The sequence below is a fragment of the Miscanthus floridulus genome, chromosome 5 (genome assembly GCF_019320115.1).
Source record: "Miscanthus floridulus cultivar M001 chromosome 5, ASM1932011v1, whole genome shotgun sequence".
NCBI lineage: Eukaryota > Viridiplantae > Streptophyta > Magnoliopsida > Poales > Poaceae > Miscanthus > Miscanthus floridulus.
Window position 1 is genome coordinate 139,362,651 of NC_089584.1, and position 19,654 is coordinate 139,382,304.

The following is a 19,654-nucleotide window of genomic DNA, read 5'->3' on the forward strand; positions in this document are numbered from 1 at the left end:
CACATAGAAGTACGTTTTAAATAAAAAATCAAAGAAACTCGTTTCGAAAATTTTACTTAGGCCTAAATCGTGGTGCTAAACAAGCTCGTAACACCAAGGGTGTTACAACTTAGTGATAAGGGGAGGCGTGAGCAATACATTAAAGATGAGGAGAGCCTGGAGATGACAGGTTATACCACTGATGCCATTCCTGACACCCCACATCATCTTTCTGAGTTTGATGACAGATACATGAGAGATTTTGAGGGTGAGATCATCATGTGACCTCCAGATGACTCCCGCTAGCATGCAGTTGTCAACTATTCCAAGAGTTGGAAGCTGGTGGAAGAGGCAAGGGGGATCAATCCCTATGCAGTGCGCAAAGATTTGGGCATTGATTACAGATTCTGGAATAAGTTTTATTCCAACTTTTATGCCACTGCCATTCTTGCATCCAAGAAAACCAAGATCATCAAGATTAGTATATTGATTGGGATGAGATGCAGGAGAAGAAGGAGCCTGAGTTTGATATGGTGATCAAAATTTGTGACAGGTTCCAGCTTTAAGACATCATGGGTTTCCAGTATAACTAGAATGAGGAAGTCCTTGCACAGTTTCATGTCACATACTTCTATGACTAGACCTCTGATGAGATTCACTGGATGACTGATGGTCAGCACTACCGAGTTGACTTTATCACTTTCAGCTAGATTCTTGGCCTTGGGGAGGAGCATAGAGGTTACACTTATATTCATGATGAGCCTCGAGCTGAGATCCATGACATCAGATACATGTGGAGAGATAGAAGGATTGTAGATGGCAAGAGGAGTGGTCTACACAACTTCTATTACATCCTCAACAACCTCATCAGGAACCCCATCAACCCAAAGGATGGAGCAGCCTCAGGTATTAATGGCTATGTGAGAAATGTGTTGGCTAGATTCGCTCTAGGTGGGGATAGGTTCAATATCCCTAGATTCATGTGGACTGAATTTAGATTTGTCGTGGAGGATGGGAGGAGGGGTCTGCCCTAAGCCTCCTACCTCATGTTCATGATTGAGAGGGTCACTAGATTTTATTTTCCGAAGAATGGGGTGCACACTGTCTACAAAATTGAGAAGACTCAGCCTGCTGCAGCTACTCAGGGAGTGGGGAGCTCTCATGCTCATGTAGATATCCCTAAATCTCCCCACTCTAGGTCTCACAGTGGAGGCAAGATGAAGAAGTTTGGTAAGTGGTTGAAGGCAATCTTCAGAAAGTGCACCTATGTAGCTAACAGATCATATGATACACAGCTTGAGCAATGTCAGCATCATGGACAGGACCTTCCACCACTTCCTTCTATTCCACCTCCTCCATAGTATGACCTTCCGACTCTCTACGACATAGATTTAGATGAGGAGGAGGAGGAGCAAGGACGAGCAGCAGATTAGGATGAGACCCTAGAGGGATACCGTCAGAGACAGGAGCTGATGCGTTCCACTCGTTCCACTTGCTACACCACCACCACTCACCGTCAGGGCCATGCACGTATTGACTCCAACGATGATGATTGTGATGGTGGTGCCAGGACTACTGCAGGAGGTGATGATTTTGATTGGACTAACATCCAGGGAGATGATGAGTATGTGTTGATCTTTCTTCTTTTCCTCTCTTTTTGGTGCTTTATACCAAAGGGGGAGAAAATTAGAGGGGTCAACAACAACTTTTCACAACGCTACGCTTCATGTCCTATTCGATGAGTGTTAGTCTTCACTAGGTGAAAGTTTGAGAGTTGATCAAAACTTTAAATTGTGAAATAATGCTACTATTTGACTCTTTGTTTATCGAATATGGACATGTATCGTTGTGTGGATTAGAAGTCATCTTATTGTGCTAGGTTGCATATCCTTTTGTTTGAGCTAGCTGTGTGGTGCTTGACTCTGTCTTGCTCGTACAGTCAGGTGCGGCTCTACCGCATAGCAGCAAGCACTTATGTGCATAAACTATCATTTGCATCATGTTTTACATACCTAACACAGTATGCAGCACCCCATAGGAGCTTGGATGTAGGGGGAGCCCCATCACTTTCACTAAAATGTGAATCTTGGCTTCTTGTGCCAATTTGAGAATTCAATTCTCTATTCACATATTTAGGGGGAGACACTACACCCATGGCTCGAAAAGTCTTAGTATTTATTTTATATCTTTTGTAAGCTCTAATTGGGTTGTCATCAATCACCAAAAAAGGGGAGATTGAAAGTGCAATCAAGCCTTAATTGTGGGTTTTGGTGATAATGACCTCGCAATTAGAGAACTAATGAGATTTATCGAGATGACAAGCAGGGAATTTATATTTGAGGATGCTACATGAAACAGAGGAGCCCCCAACTACAAATATAGATGGCTTCAAACTCAAAGGAGGTTTAAATTCTTTTATATATTGAATTTGAGTATAGAAAAAGCCATACTATAAAGGGGGCACAATGCTTAAACTAATATATGCTACCAAGTGCTCAAACAACCACATGCATCCTCAAATTCACAACCAAGATAATCTACATTTCACTATTATCCTTACTGTCTTGCGGGGTGCGAGCTCTGACTCGCTTGACCCCTTGGGTGCGAGGTTCGACTTGCCCGACCCCTTGGGTGTGGGCTCTGGTTTGCCTAACCCTTTGATCGCAGGCTCCGTCTCGCCCGACCCCAAGGTCACGGGCTCCGTCTCACCCGACCCCAAGGTCGCGGGCTCCGTCTCGCCCGACCCCAAGGTCGCGGGCTCCGTCTCGCTCGACCCCAAGGTCACGAGCTCTGTCCCGCCTGACCCCAAGGTCACAGGCTCCATCTCGCCCGACCCTTTGGTCACGGGCTCTATCTCACCCGACCCTTAGGTCGCGGGCTCCGTCTTGCCCACCCTAAGGTCACGGACTTTGTCTCATTCGACCCTTTGGTCATCGGCTCTAGCTCGCCCTGACCCTTTGGTGGCGGCCTTGTCTCGCCCAACCTCAAGGCCGTAGACCTTGTCTTGCCTGACCTCTTGTGTGAAATGTCCGTTGGGGGCTAGGGGTATATATATACCTTTTCTTTTTCTCCCCAACGGCTTTCTGCGATTTAAGTGACCATTGGGGCCTGGGGGGTATATATACCTTTCCCTTTCTTTCCTAATGATATAGAAAAATGAACCAACCTGCTCCCTTCTTCCTTACTTCAGCACACTCAAAATAGAGCAGGAGCTCTCTCTCTCTCTCACTCCATTATTGATCTCAAGCCCCCAAGCAAATCCATTGATTTCCCCATCAATCCTTGAGGAAAAAGGGTCCAAAATGTGATAAGAGAGCATCTCCATTGATTTCAAACTCTAAAGAGCACATGGTTCACATTTTGGCTGGTGGTTGTGTTTGTTACTCTTGGAGCTTGGCTCCTAGCCGGCTAGAATGTCGCTCGGTGAGCTTGTCAACTTGTGTGGTAGCCCCGGGAGGTTTGTAACCACCTCTTGTAGCAAGTAAAATCACCCCTCATCTCAAGGGTTCACTCTCTTAACTTGAGAACAAGGTAGGGTTGCAAATCCCTAAGCCTTAGTGGTATACCTCAACAACGTGGACTTAGGCAAGCCTTGGTGGCAAGCTGAACCACGAGATAAATTCTTATGTCATCCTGTGCTTGTGTTGCTACACTTGTGTTCTTGTTGTTGAGGTGATTTCTAGGATTGAGGCCAATCTACTTGTGTGTGGTGTTCCCACCACTTTTAGCTGTCGATCTATGATCTACCACCCTGTAGGAAGCTAAGAAATTTACCCGATCTAAATTTCGTTGGGTAGATTTTGAACTATGAACTAATCTCTCCTGCAGGTGCGGCAGTGTCGCGCTCAAAGAGTGGCAGTGCCGCTGGTGAATTTGACTTTGGTTTGAGTTGAATTGTTACAGGCCTATTCACCTCTCCTCTAGGCGTACCAGAGATCCTATAGGCCGTCCATAGCGGCCAGAGGAAAGATAGTGCCGCCACCGTAGGCCCCCTCGCCGACGCGCATGTTCGCCCGAGAGTGAGCCGCCGCCGTCGAGCGGCCTTGCGTCGATGCCATGAGCCCGAGCCACTGCGGCGGCACTCTTTGCCCGGCGGCGCGTGGCTCGGCTCGTTCTCCCGTGCGGTGGCGGGACTTCCTTCCCGCGCGACGGCGGTGCGACGGCGGTGGTGGAGCCCTGGTGAGTCCATCTCTTGATTCGTCCATGGTCTTTAGGGTTAGGGTTAGGGGTTGGAAAAAAATCGCAATATTTCATCTCCTTATGATTTCTTTTCATTTTTCTACCCCAAGATCTAGATCTATACCCTAGTAAGGTTCTGATATCATTGATAGAATTCTTGGACCATCTAGGCATAGATCAGTGGGTAAAACTTTACTTAGATAAGTACTTGGTGATGTACCTCGCTGCATGTAGTGGCGGCCATGGCACCGCCGCGACGTGGCCACTGATGTCAGAGTAGAAGTAGCATCGCAGTGGGGCACGGTCCAGTTGCGACACCGATGGAGCTTCCCGTCGCTCACAGCACTCCCCTCTTGATCGGACTAGGGTTAGACTTGGTGGGGAACTGGCGGTAGCAGTCAACCTCATACCTTGCGCCCCGGCCCCCACCTTTCTCTTTATAGTACTGCGCGACGGGGGCCCATCAGCTAGGAGAACGGCTGGGAGCCCCCGATCAGGACGCGGATCAAGGGCCCAATTAGCTGTTGGGCCAACTGGTGGAGATCAATCTAACACTCAAAACTTATGGAGTAGGGTACTAGGGTGGGGTGGGAATCACTCTCACCAACACAGATGTAATGATCTATCATTACATGTTGCAACAATCCCCAAGCATATGTGACCTCAAACCATCTCCGTTTTGCGTAAACCATAATAATCATACTGTTACTGTACAGTTGCACTAGACAACAAAGGTACGGATGGAGCCCCCTGACTTTGTTGTAGCCAACTAGCCATGGAAGAGGGGAAGAAGCTGAGCGAAGAAACGTGAATAAGAAAAGATCTGCATAGAAAGGGGATGCATAGAAATGACAACCAAGAAGGGCTACTTGCAAAAATTGAGTCGAAAGATAGATGCATACAAAAGTCAACAAAGAAGGGCTACTTGCAAAAATTGAATCGAAAGATAGACGCTCCATAGGTGGATGAACGGGCCTAGCCCCATTTTGTGGTGCTTTAGGGTTTTGGTGATTAATAAGCACAAGTGATTATGGAATAATGTGTGTTTTACAGCGGATAATCATATTGTTTAGTCACAAATGACTATGGTGTCTTGGCCCTGAAGATATGGATATGTGATTCCGTATGGTGCAGAGGACATATTTAGCGGCATCGTTTGTACTTAAATAATATATGTGTGGAATTTGTGAATGAACGGTGCACCATCCTTTCTAATCGTTGGGATTCCAGCACCGTATGATCTAGTGAAGGCAGCGGTGGCCGATGGATCATCCGATGGTTTGGTGGTATCTGAGTCTGTTAGTATTTTTTTCCAACGACTAGGGCTAGCAACCTCTTCACTCTCTATGCAACCTCTGGTTCATTTGGAGTTGCTCCTCCCCGCCTCGCTAGCACTTATAGAAAGGATACTGAAGCAATTGAAAAGCCGTCCATGGCAAGAAGTGAAGATTGAGAGTTAGCCTTAGTGCTACTTGTGTTCTTGGCTGGATTTTTATAGTTGAAGATGAAGACTTATTACTCTTAGTGATTGTCATAACCTAGACGGTCCGGTGGAGGATTTGATGATCTTCCTCAGTGGAGTTCTCATTGAGGAAGCTCCAAAAGATGTAAATGGTTTATAACCCACCATTCTAAAGTGGAGAAGAGGTATTCACCAGTGGATGGGAATGTACATGGTTTATAACCGGTCATTCTAAAATGGAGAAGGGTATTCACCAGTGGATAGGAACCTAAACGAGTCATAGTGACTCTTTATGCTCCAACCGTGTATTAGGGGAGAGGTTATAAAAAAAAGTAATACAAGAACAAGAGAAAGGCAATAAAATTTATTGTCGTATAAAATACAGTCTAGCAGCCTAACACGATTCTACGTGAATTGCATATACATTTTTTTGACACGAAAATTCAGGAAATGAGGTACAAAGTGCTCGTAACAAAACTATAGCATTTCCTCCGTGTGTAAAATAAGTTTCAGAGTTCCCGTTAATAACAAGATAAAAACGCCTATACACTTTTGTAGTTACATGCATGCTGGATCTAACGGGATGCGGTGGAAGCTATCTTTACAAACTACTGGACTCTTAGATGTCTGCTCTCCATACTGCCGCTCTCGATGCTTAATGTGCTCGTCCTCGTGGGGGAAAACCGTTTTGGTTTAGTTTGATTAGTTGTAAACCGTTTCTGGTTCATGGTAAAAACAATGCCAGCTTATTTCGAGCTCCTGGGTCCAGGTCAGTCCTTGCAAAGAATACACCAATGACAGACGACTCTCACTTCTGTCATTCCACTGAAAAAAAGGCGTGGAGTAAACCACATTCTGTGATTTCAGGGCTACTTGAGATCGTCATTTTGTCGCCTGGCTAATCTTGAATATAAACCACCCTTCTCAATAAGATCAATGTGTTTGCCATCCTGCAAAACCATACAAAGAAACTTGGACATAAGAAACCAAATGATGGTGAAAGCGTATAAGATATTGTATAAGTAGGTGACAACAATCATGAGATCATGTATCTCTAAACGATCACAACAGCACTAGAGTTTGCGGAATGAAATAATGAGGAAGCAACAGTTGAAAACATACCTCCACAATATTACCATTTTCCATCACAATAATTCTGTCAGCTGTTTGAATTGTAGATAGCCTAAACAAGAAAAAAAATTTCAAAATCCCAAATTATCAGGCATGCTCAAAAATCAAGATAGCAAACACCTGTGTGCCTAGTATACATTACCTGTGTGCTATGATTACCACTGTTCTTTGAGCCTTCGAATCTCGACTAACTTTTGTGATGACGCTCTAGTTTGACAGAAAGATGTCAATAGATTTTTCCTAGGAACATTTGGATTGTATATACACCATTTGAACTCATAGGATATTCAAATTCTTCATTAATGATTTACCTTCACATAATGTTCACTCTCAGCATCAAGCGCACTAGTGGCTTCATCAAGCAGTAAGATAGATGGGTCCCTCAGAAGGGCCCTGGCAATAGCAACACGTTGTTTCTGACCTCCACTGAGAAGAGCATCATCAACAATGGTGTTATAACCATCAGGCAAAGCCATTATGAAATCATGAGCATAGGCCTGCTTTGCAGCCCAGACCACTTCTTCATGACTGACTTCTCTTGGGCAACCATATTTAATATTAGAGCAAATATCCATTCGGAATAGGCGTGGTTCCTGCATATACCAAAACATGGTTGTTCAGTAAAACACGAGTCTCATGCGGTACTTAATGTATGTGGAGTTGATTAATCCTCAACCTGTCCGACGAAACCAATTCTTTCCCTAAACCATCTGATATCAAGCTCAGTGAGTGGGACACCATCAATTAGTATCTGCATCAGCACACAAGTGTGAGATATACAATCAAAGGATGACTATGGAAGTGTGAAAAGCTGAGACCACAGTTAGGAACAGCTTACTTGCCCATTTGTAGGTTCATATAATCTTAGTAGTAAATTGATTATAGTACTCTTGCCACTTCCACTAAGACCAACCTACCAAGTTCCATCCATAAAGGTAGTAAGACATCCAATATCAGTCTATGAGAATAAACTGCCAAAGAAAAATTAAGACCCCTATGTCTTACAATTGCAACTACTTCATTTGGATTCAGTGTTAGATTCAATCTTCCCAAAACTGGTACCTGTTAGAAATAAAAAAAAGGGTAAATGAAGGGCCACATAAACCCTTGCCAACATTTATAATTACAAAATATCCATACTTTAGAGTTCATCCTTACATTTTCTTAATTTTTTCCAGGATATTAAATGTTAAGATCAGAAGTTCTTTAACAGTACTTGTAAACATAAAAGTATAAAAAACTGTGGTGTAAGTAATACCGTAGGTCTTGATGGATATGAAAATGATACATCAGCATACTGAATTTGCCCTTTCAATTTCTCTAACTTGAGGCCTGCAAAGATGAAAAGCTTTATATTACTGAATTGCTATGCCTCCAAAGAATTAGTCTTACAGTCATGCACACATTTTCTTGCCTTCAGAGCTAAGCTGCTTGCTAGGAAGGAGATCCATCAAACGAAAAACTTTTTCACTTGCTCCAACAGACTGCATGAGGGAGGACCAGTTGTCTCCAATCCACCATGTGGACAAAATTAGCCATTCAGCATAGAGTGTGAATTTTGTCAACTGCTCAGCAGTTAGCTTCCCAGACATGATTGCTAGACCTCCAATCACCACTCCAATGACCTACGCGAAGCTTATTTGCAAGAGTACTTCATCAATAGTGTAAAGACTTTAACACCACCAGATAATATTACAAATTACTCTGATGGTTAATTATTAAAAAAACAATAGCAGAGGAGATACCTGAGTAGAATGGTATAGATAGTTCAAGCTCAGGCTCCAGCCTCCATAAGCCACTGTCTGCCGAAAGCTTACATCATACAGCTTATCAAGCCACTTTGCATACCTATGGAAGACTCAAAGGTATTACGACACTTGACAGCTACAAAGTGTTTACTGCAATGGACCTAATAAGAGACAAAAAAAAATGAGAGGGAAGCATAGAAATTGCCTTTTAAACTCCTGCTTTTCTGTTCCATACACTCGCACTGTCCTAACCAAAGTTATCACCTCTTGAGAAACCTGATTTACATCCGTGTAAAATATTAAGGCATACGAAGAAAATGAAATTGACTTTAGCAAATGGCTTATTTGTCTGATTACAAAATCTTACATTATTGGCGCTTGCGGTGAACTCCTGTGCAAATTTAGCTGCCCTTTTCTGAAACCTACCAATCAAGTAGTAATGTGATGGGTTGATTTCTCTCACATACACCAAAAATGCAAGCAAACAAATATATTTCTATCATAAGCCTTTTAAAAAAATGCACAGCACTAACAATCAAATGGCATAAAATGGCACTAGAGTTTATGAACAGACAGCTGGAAGAGACAAAGGAGTAATCTTTTACCGTCCATGAACTAGCATAATTGTTGATAGAGTTGCACAAACAAACATTGTACACAATCCGAGAGGCCAAGATAAGACTAGCAGATAAATTAATGCACCTGCACCCTGAGATAAATTAATGAAATAGCACATGAGCTTTTCAAACGCTGAATGATGTTCAATTGAAGAATTGCAAAGGAATTTTCACCTGAAGTAAATTGCGTGAAATCAGGTTAAGGTCATTGCCTATAACACGAGACACTTGTTGGCAGTCCGAACCAAGTCTACTTGTCAAATCACCGACTGTTTCTTCATCAAAAAAGGAAATATCCTAGCACAATGTAACTACAGTAAAAATCCTAGTGGTATTATTGAGGGGAAAATGCTTAATAAATTTTCTTTCAGCTTCCATATTTCTGCATTCTTTCTTACCTGTGAAAGAATGGAATCAAATAGCTCCTCTCTCGTCCGTTTGACCTAAGAAAAATTCAGATGAGTGTTAGGACAGATCATATGGAAGGAGTATGGACAGACAAACTTGTTACTTTGTTAGGACATGAGGAATCTGACATGGTTTTACCAATATCATGTTTGCAACACCAAAACAGCAGCTTCGTACGCCACTGCAAGTTAGGGATACCACTACATAAGCAACCTGATTTGTTTCACAAAACCATGCAGAATGCAACAATCAATTATGATAATTCTGTACAGAGTATCATGAAAAGTTGATTGTTTCCATTTGTGCAAATTTGTATATGTGCATTTTTCATAATGTTCTGTAGCAAGCATGATTTTCCCTATGATCACGCCTTTTGTATTCATCATTATATTGCACATACATCAAAACTTCATGGTCGAAACCCCCAAAATGTTTCAGAGTATACTTCCAAACTTTGCTGATCACATAGAGCTTTCAGAACCCTACATTACAAACTACAGTCTGCAGAAAACCACATTTTACTGATATAAACAGCAGGGCCTATGGTCAGCTGCTTCCATTGACTGAGCAAACCGGTGAGTTGAATAGCAAAATGTGTGTCGTTTTATACCATGGACAATATGAGCAAAATATAACTAACCTGAACACCCCGGAAACCAGACATAGGACAACCAGAAGCTTGGCATTTCGGTAGAACACTGCGCCTCCATTCTGCGCGGAGAAAATGGACGCGGCAAGGAGATGCGGTATGGCGATCTCCGCAAGCTGCAATGGCAACCAAAGCACATCACTACGCTCACCAACAAACACTGTAAACTAGATAAATCACTAGTCAACCATAGCACACTGTCATGTCATGGCTGGGCAAGCGTTACCGCAGCGCCGACGAGGGACGCGAAGCCGGCGTAGATGACCCATCTGTCGCCGGCGACGAGGGACCACATCCGCCTGAGCGCGGAGACGGCGGTGGTCCCGCTCCCCTCGGCGCGGCCGGCCCCATCCCCGGCCTCGTCGCCGTCCTCGAGGCGCCACCAGCTGCCCCCGGGCAGCACGTTGCGCAGGCGCTCGATGAACTCCCCCACGACGACGCGGCGCCGGCCGAGGCCACCGAACTCGCCGCCGATCGCCGCGGCGGCGCGGATCCTCGCCGGCCGCAGCCGCCGCTGCCTTGGGGCCCGGAGCGGCGCCCGCCTCGCAGCCAGGGTCGGCGACAGCGTGGGAGACCCCGGGGCCGCCGTGAGGAGCAGCATCGCAGCCGGAGGCGGCATTTCGCGGTGTCGAAACCCCTCACCGGGGCGCGCGAGACTCGATCTGGACTCCGGCTCGCGACCGCGCGACTTCAAATAGCGAGACGAGGCCAAGGGCGACGCCGACGGTTGCGTCCTCGCCGGAGCTGGGCTGGTTGGGTTGCCGTGCGCGGCACTGGCACCGCGAGTGCGTGACGCCTCTCCTCTTCGTCCGGCTGCGCTGCCTCGGTGTGTTTTTTCCTTCCTCGCTGTCTTTTTCAGTTTTCTGTCTGGAATCGAAAAAGAAAAAAGGAAAATGTGTGCCGTTTTGTTTTCCACGCGCGTGTTTGCGTTGCGAAAGTGCTTGGTTCGTTGGTGGTTGAATTTTTTTTGGATTTTGGAAATTGTATGGCTATGATTGATTTGCGAGGTTTTTGGATTGGCTTTGGTTTACGCGGCGAGGGAACGGACTTCTCCGTGGCCGTGATTTGCGAGCCGCAGTTGCTGCTCGCCTGCTGCAGACCCGCAGTCGCAGACAACAGGGGCCATGGGCCATAGCTGCCTAGTCGGTGGTTGGCTCTTACATGGTGGTGAGGTTTTTTTTTTTTTTTTTTTTTTTTTTGAAAGGGCCTGGTGGTGACTTGGTGGACTGTGGTAGAGTCCCGCTGGTTTTGTTTACCTAGGAAAAAAAGAAGTTCGTTAACTCTCTCCATTAGAAATGATGTTATGTGATTTAAAATTTGTTCCAGAAAAAATAATATTCTAAGTTTTAGACATGTTGTTGGCCCACAGATCCGACGTCAAATTATCAATTGAGATGGGCTAGTGTTTCTTGCCTGCCTCGGATATCTGCATGCTTCCATGCATCGCGTCTTAGTTAGGAAGTAAACCACGCGACATCTCTTCTTTTAAGAAAATTATGTGTGATATACTATGGATATTAGAGACATTTACATCTCTTCTTTTAAGAAAATTATGTGTGATATACTATGGATATTAGAGACATTTCTCTTATCCATTAATCTATCTGAACATCACTTTTTTTAGATAGAGGGAGCAGCTGTAGTCTAATTTTCTTTCTTAGACTATAAAAGACAGATATCTAAACTCTTAACTCTTGAAACCATTCAAATTATGTTGCTCTTAAAAAGAGTTTGTTTTGAAGACGGTTTTATCTTTTTAAATTATAAAATCCAAATAGATACTTTATAAGTTTTTTTAATGACATTAAATGTCTCTAAGCTTCTCAAAATTTTGAGAAAAAACCCTACATATGGACTAGGATACAATGAATCCAAATAAAATGTTTAGAGCTGGTGAAAATATAGAAGCTTCCAAAAGTTAGATTTAGTTCTTGAAAAAATGAAAAAATAAGAACCTAAAAAATCTAGAAAAGACCAAATCATTCTGATCAATGTCTAAACATGTTTTATAAAAACTTTTTACAACAAAAAAAACATGAAACTCAATAAGCATAGATCCAACATAGATAATGCTAAATGCAATCATGATATTGATTTGTGTTGGTTATGTCTTTTTTTTTTGCTAAAAGTTTTCAAAACACGTCTGCCTATCAATTATAATGTTTTGAAAATACATAATTTTTTTCTAGACGTTTCATAAGCTATAAGTATTTTATTTGGATTCATGGTGTCCCCGTCTATCTCTACGGCTTTTTTTCGTAATTTTGGAAACTTATAGGCATTTTCTATGTTTTCAAAAACCTTAACAAGTATTTTTTAGATTTTTTATAAAAAGGAGAAAAACACCTACAAAACCACTTCAAACCGAGGAGGGGATGTAGTTGTCACAACGACGCGCCCAGTGCACAGGGGCTATTCGATTGTCAACCGCAGCGCTGCAGCTACAGTACCCATCTGATGTGGCGCCATTTTCTCCCCTCGTAGGTTACTGTAGCTGTAGCGATGCGGCTAACAGTCGAACACCCCCATAATCATTAACATCATGAGCATCATTAACATTTTTAACTCGCTTTGGAAAACTTGCATACGGAATTCTGCATTTCCTGGGCTCGTAATGACAACACGAACAGTTGCAAGAGTGTTGCATGAGGCTAAAGATATTGATAGGGCTTACAATATAACACTTAAATTTGACACTATGCCCTGAGCCTATTGCAAATGGTGCTATGTCTCCTACCATTATAGGTGCTCCTCATTTTCCTACCTTGCAGACTCATGAAGGTCTAAGAATTTTTTGTGATGACTCTGTCAACTCTCAAATCCTACTACATGCACCTAAACTGGAATTAGAGTTTTCATTCTCACTCAATCTGTTAGAAGTATTGCCCATACTTCTTTTTTTTTAGGTAGCTATTGCTCAGGTCTTGGAACCCTTGGAGCTTGAAGCCAACACTTTCCTTTTTGTGGCAAGCTAGGTGCTGCACTCGATCCCCGAGATACAACTCTATAACTGACAATCATGTGATGGTCTCTGCTGTTCTTGCTGGATCCTCGCACACTCATCGTGCACATTGGTCGTTGTGTCCTATCATTGCAGTGCAGGACATGAAGCAAGCAAGACGCTACTCGGTACTCAAGATATGTAGAGAAACAAATAAGATGGCTAATGCCCTTGCTAAAAGACAAGACGGGCAAGCATCACGACTACATGCTCTCTCTCTCTCTCTCTTTTGTTGGGCACTTGCTTATTCTCCGACCTGTAATATCAAGCATGTGTTACAAAACTTTGATTGAGATAATATGACCCCCATCTCTGTTACCCGTTTTGTTACGAAATATAATAGTTTTAAATGTTCAAAAAAGGAAGGCTCTCCTAAGGTTGAGCTCTGTTCATCTTTTTTTTGTTAAAAAAATATATAGAATCCTACTTAACACCAATGATCGCATTTATAATTAACCAACGACTATTCTTGTAACAGTAGCCATATGTGATAACCGTTCGATAGGACAACTTTGGTATGAACTTTCCCAGCTTTAACTACAACATTGTAGATGCATTGTAGCATGTCAGAGCCAGACCGGAAGAAGCTAGAAATTTCAGCTTCACTTGCTTCACCCCTTTTGTAGTTATTTGGTATCTTGGGGTCCGAAACAGCTTCCGCTACAATGCAAAACAGTGACACTATTTGTCAGAAGAAGCTAAAGCGGACACACAGCCTGTTCGTTTGCTCGTAAACGATCGTAAATTTCTAGCCAGGAACAGTGTTTTTCTCTCACACCAAACCAGCCAGCAGTAAATAATCCACGATCGTTTACGGCCTCCCGAACAGGCCGACGAGCGGTACCAAACACGTCCTTTGTATCTCAAAAGATATACTTCCTTTATTTTAAATTATAAGTTATATATTCAGACTTTTCTAAATATATAGCATTTAAAATATATATGGACATAACGTGTATGTAGATCTTAGCAGCCGAAACACGGAACGTGGGCACCTTCCGCGTACCGGGAACGCCGTTCCAATTCGTGGAACGGCAACACGACTGAACGTTGCCGAACGACAACAGGACGTGACTCTAGTTTTTGAGACATCGAGTGGTCCGATTGGGCTCAGGATAGGGAGACTTCGGTTTGGGCCCTGGCATGACGAAGCTTTGAGCAGGTCGTGTTGATTTTGGGCTTGTCCAACATATTAGTAGCAATACTTTAAGGCTCATTTAGTGGCTGCCGCGGGCTCAAATAAACTAATACTCCATCCGTTACAAATTACAGGTTACTTTGACTTTTTGGTACATTCATTTTGCTATATATGTATGTCTAGATACACTAGCAAATATGCACGTGCGGCACGCACGTGTTTATCAAAAACATCACTACACAATTAATATTACGCTAGAAAGATTAAATCATTAGCTTCAATGAGATTTAGACTCCATGAATATCCATTCCTTATTTCTTAATGCATATCAGTAAAGACGACAATGAGATAAATAGTGTTCAAGAGCTTAATTAGGATAAAAATCTCTCTCTCTCTCTCTCCCTCCCTCTCTCTCTCTCTCTCTCTCTCTCTCTCTCTCTCTCTCTCTATATATATATATATATATATATATATATATATATATATATATATATATATATATATATATATATATATATATGAGCAAAGAACCCTAACCAATTAGCAATATAACGAAGATTGGATAAGAATAGAAAAGAAAATACCTAACCTTGACTTGACCAAGTCATGCTTTATTAATTTGATGAAGCGATCAATCGAGAGTACACATCGCATATGCATGCACAGACACGGCGTCCTGTTGGTTGTAGCCGTGTTATAGGCCATGAGTTCATCGTCGTACGTAGTATGTTCCATCATTAGTGTTGGATCTAGGATTTTAGTGAACGATACATCGTACAGAAAATTTCACATTTAATTTGATAAATTCATTTTCTAGTTCGGTAATATAATTATAGTATTTGCACTCTGATTCAACGTTTAAACATTGAATAATATGATGTCTTAAATTAAAAAAGAGTTAAATGCACCAGAGATCCATTAACTTGTGAGGAAGTTTCAGTTGAGTCCATCAACTTCCAAAGTGGCTTTTTGGGTCCATAAACTTTTAAAATGATTCACTGCAGTCTATACCTATTTATTTAACCTTAAATTCAAAGCACATTTGTAGAAAACCCCTTCCCACGCGCAGGTGCATGCATGGCCCTCGTCCGCGCGCCTTCCTCCCCGCGCAGCAGCTCCTCCACGGCCGCGGCCACCCCGGCGCGCGTCATGCCCGCCTCGAACGCGGCGCCGAACCCCCACACGTGCGCCACGGACCGCGCGTTCATCCGCTGGTCGCCGAAGAAGGGGCGGCACGCCATGGGCACGCGGCTGGACACGCCCTCCAGCACCGACGCCCACCCGGCGTGCGTCACGAACGCGCCCACCGAAGGGTGGCGTAGCACGGGCACCTGCAGCGCCCAGGGCACCACGAGCCCGGACCCGGTGCTGGTGGAGCGGTCCAGGAAGTCCGGCGGGAGCAGCGACCACGAGTCCTCGCGCAGCGACCACAGGAACGGCGCGCCCGAGGCCTCCAGCCCGGCCGCCAGCTCGCGGAGCTCGTCGGGCCGCGGGGACGCCACCGTGCCGAAGCTCACGTACGCGAGGCCGCGCGTGGGGTGGCGGTCCAGCCAGGCTCGCCGGGCTCTGCGCCGTGGAGTTGGCCGCGTTCGTCATCGTCTCGCGCGTCGCAGGACCAGCAGCAGTAGGTCGCAGCCGCAGCCGCAGCCGCCGTCGTCGTCGTCCCTGAGGCCGCGCGAACTGCGACCCCGGCGGCCGCGCCCCTGGCTGGCGATGCTTCGGCGAGCCGCGCCTCCGGCGGCCACGCCCATGCCTAGCCGCGCTCCCGGTGACCGCGCCCCCGGCGGCCACGACCCTGGCTGCCGTGCCCGGCGAGCAGCGCCTCCGGCGGCCACACCCATGGCTGGCTGTGCCTGCACTGGTGCTGCAACTGGTGCTACAACTGACATCCTAGCAGTTCCGTGATATCTATCATCACTGATCATACTCTGTGCCTGCACTGGTGTTGCAACTGACATCCTGCATACTAGTTTGGAGATGACAGGCAACAGCAGCATATATGCATGTTCCAATCTTTCATGCAAACAGCAATGCACGGAATGAATGGAATTCTTCTCTGAACAAAGTTGCATGCATTGCTGTTTGGCATCGATCGATGTTGCTCAGATCTGATTTTACTAGCAAGCATTTATTAATTTGGATAGATCTGGATCGCTAATTGCTTTTGCTCGCTGACCCTGATAAATTGCTGCTGTTTTGCATGCAGAGCTTGACGCCGTCGGGAAGATGGAGAGGGAGAGGAACGATCGCTCGGTGATCCAGTACGTCCAGTCTTGGCTAGAGGGGATGGAGCTGACGAGCGAGACAGACGAGGGACAGTCGTCGTCGTCGTCGTCGTCGTCGTGATGAGAAATGAGATGATGGCCATCTGAATATAATCCATCTCCTCTCGCCGGCGGCTTCCATTTGTTTCCCCTGGTGATTAGTAGTGTTCTTGCCTGCAGCTTTCTGTCAGGGTACATCTCGTTCTGAGTAGATTAGTAGTGTTCTTGAATTCTAAGGAACCATCGTCTCATACCAGAATTGATCGCCGTTATGAACAAACAGGCTTGGGTAGGCTGTACTTGTAGTACTCTGCAGTATCCGTGGTGTGGTTCGTTCTGTTTGTCCGAGAGAAGAGAACGTGTGCTCTGCTGTGCCTCTGTTCGCAAAGTCGATCTGCATCTGCTAATGCAAATGGAATTCAGTTTTGATTCCTCTTGCACGAAGTCCGGTCCATTTCGTCAAGTTTATCCAAGCCATGGTTTGGCGACGAGGATGAACAAACCTTGCTGTAGCTGTACTCCACCGGTGGCGCGCCCGCGCCGCCGACGAACCGCTCCGGCACGAACTCCTCCGCGCGCTCCCACGCCGCAGGGTCCCGGCCGATGGCCCACGCGTTGATCACCACCCGCGTGCGCGCCGGCACGCGGTGACCCAGCAGCTCCGTGTCCTCCGTCGTCTCGCGCGGGATCAGGAGCGGCGCTGGCGCGTGCAGCCTCATCGTCTCGCTGATCACCGGGGTCGTGGCCGCCGGGGTCGCAGTTCACGCGGCCTCAGGGACGACGGCGGCTGCGGCTGCGACCTGCTGCTGCTGGTCCTGCGACGCGCGAGACGATGACGAACGCGGCCAACTCCACGGCGCAGAGCCCGGCGAGCCTGGCTAGACCGCCACCCCACGCGCGGCGTCGCGTACGTGAGCTTCGGCACGGTGGCGTCCCCGCGGCCCGACGAGCTCCGCGAGCTGGCGGCCGGGCTGGAGGCCTCGGGCGCGCCGTTCCTGTGGTCGCTGCGTGAGGACTCGTGGCCGCTGCTCCCGCCGGGCTTCCTGGACCGCGCCACCAGCACCGGGTCCGGGCTCGTGGTGCCCTGGGCGCCGCAGGTGCCCGTGCTACGCCACCCTTCGGTGGCCGCGTTCATGACGCACGCCGGGTGGGCGTCGGTGCTGGAGGGCGTGTCCAGCCGCGTGCCCATGGCGTGCCGCCCCTTCTTCGGCGACCAGCGGATGAACGCGCGGTCCGTGACGCACGTGTGGGGGTTCGGCGCCGCGTTCGAGGCGGGCATGATGCGCGCCGGGGTGGCCGCGGCCGTGGAGGAGCTGCTGCGCGGGGAGGAAGGCGCGCGGACGAGGGCCATGCATGCACCTGCATGCGTGTGGGGAGGGGTTTTCTATAAATTTGCTTTGAATTTAAGGTTAAATAAATATGTATGGACTGCAGTGAATCATTTTAAAAGTTTATGGACCTAAAAAACCACTTTGTAAGTTGATGGACTCAACTGAAACTTCCTCATAAGTTAATGGATCTCTGGTGCATTTAACTCATTAAAAAAATAAGTTTTAAACTCCCATTTAACAACTTGAACCATTTCACAATTAAAATACATGTGTACCAAGATTCAAGAAGCCACAACGCTCTTCATAATCAATTGTGACTCGAGATAATAGAAATTAGAACGTAGATGATATGTGATTGACTGACTACATGTCTAAATGTGATCTGAGGGACGGAGGGAATTAGGGCCGGCAATACCTGAGGCATGTGCTTTGTACATGTGCTTGCTTAGTTGCTCTTGCCTTATGCGTCTGCCGTCGTTGTCTGTTGGAGATTAGGAGACGGTGTCCCTGCCTCAATGGACGGTGGCCGCCGAACGAAGCCTGCAAGGCAGCGGCCAAACACCCAACACCGAGACACCAACAGGCAACCGACAGAGCGGTGATCGACGAGCCGACGACACGACATTTGTGGAGGAACTCTTCCACGTACACATGCACGCATGCACATAGCAAATTATAGGTATTAAAAAAAATCAGAATGACTTATAATTTAGAACAGAGAGAATACTATTGTTTAGCCGCAAAACCGTACCTTCACATGTTCTCATTGTGTGAAGACGTTCCGTGTCATCGTTTCATTTAGATGGGGTACGCGTTCCTAAAGGGAATGAGGTGAAGCTGTATACTCCTTTCGTCCTATGTTTTCCAAAAATAACGTACCATGTACTATATCCTAACGTTCCGGTAACTTAGCTACTAAGATCTACATACATAGCAAACGTTATATATTTAAAAAGCCAGAACGGCATATAACTTGAAACGAATTCAGGATTGAATAGTTTTCAAATTAAGATGTTGTTCATAGTATAACGAGCGAGCACATGTTCATAGTAGAAAAGTAGGTGCGCATGCTAGAGTGGCTGCATATTACTGTATCATATATGAATTTTATCCACAAACCTCTTTGTTCTTTTAAAGGACGGTAAGAGCTTTGCTGTTATTTTTATTAGATGGAGTTAAAAAAAAAAAGGAAAGCCAAATACTGACAGTATTAGAGCAAAAAACAACAACACATTGATTATTTTCTTTGAATGATGTGTTATCTTGGCCGATCTGTATGCAAGACGGCAAGGCTTGACCAGGTGGGACTAGTTCACATACGGTGCACATATACAACACGTTATCCTCGAGGATAAACTTTTATCTTTTTTTTTCCAATGCATGAATAATAACTAGCCTATATACTCTTAAAACATTGGCTCTCGCATGCATATATACCGTTGAGAATTATTATTGAGTACTTAATAAAGGATTAATCCAAGAGGTGTCTTTTCACCCCTCTTTCTCTTTCATACTTGTTACCGCTCACATAGCGCGCGCGCGCGCGCACACACACACACACACACATATATATATATATATATATATATATATATATATATATATATATATATATATATATATATATATATATTATCGTAAATTGGTATAAACATTATCGTAAAACAAGATAAGGCTATTCTACGGCTAGCTGCAGAATAACTTATTCTATAGCCACCTTGTTTTACGATAATGTTTGTACCAATTT

The 19,654-nt window shown here is 45.3% G+C and overlaps 1 protein-coding gene across 2 annotated transcripts; it reads right to left on the minus strand.

Annotated features, from left to right (window-relative positions):
- Positions 1–6,071: 6,071 nt before the first annotated feature.
- On the minus strand, positions 6,072–11,046 carry LOC136450963 (ABC transporter B family member 26, chloroplastic-like). Of its 2 annotated transcripts, XM_066451666.1 has the most exons (18): positions 10,400–11,046; positions 10,165–10,289; positions 9,663–9,705; positions 9,515–9,559; positions 9,291–9,413; positions 9,105–9,208; positions 8,867–8,921; positions 8,705–8,775; positions 8,497–8,599; positions 8,166–8,376; positions 8,010–8,083; positions 7,757–7,813; positions 7,590–7,664; positions 7,428–7,502; positions 7,063–7,344; positions 6,894–6,958; positions 6,743–6,803; positions 6,072–6,570 (listed from the first exon to the last, which is right to left on the minus strand). In XM_066451666.1, the coding sequence occupies exons 1-18, from the start codon at positions 10,790–10,792 to the stop codon at positions 6,490–6,492; spliced, it is 2,043 nt and encodes a 680-aa protein (XP_066307763.1). In that variant the 5' UTR covers positions 10,793–11,046; the 3' UTR covers positions 6,072–6,489. The 2 variants fall into 2 exon arrangements, with proteins under 2 accessions (XP_066307763.1, XP_066307764.1); XM_066451667.1 differs by lacking the exon at positions 9,663–9,705 and having other exon boundaries at positions 10,400–10,579.
- Positions 11,047–19,654: the final 8,608 nt, after the last annotated feature.

What these genes read in the sequence shown, in the direction of transcription:
- LOC136450963 (XM_066451666.1), bottom strand. Translation starts at nt 10,792, where the DNA reads ATGCCGCCTCCGGCTGCGATGCTGCTCCTCACGGCGGCCCCGGGGTCT. An exon ending in CAAATGAAGTAGTTGCAATT is followed by an intron (nt 7,665 to 7,756) that starts GTAAGACATAGG and finishes GGAACTTGGTAG; the next exon opens with GTTGGTCTTAGTGGAAGTGG. An exon ending in ATGAACCTACAAATGGGCAA is followed by an intron (nt 7,503 to 7,589) that starts GTAAGCTGTTCC and finishes GTGCTGATGCAG; the next exon opens with ATACTAATTGATGGTGTCCC.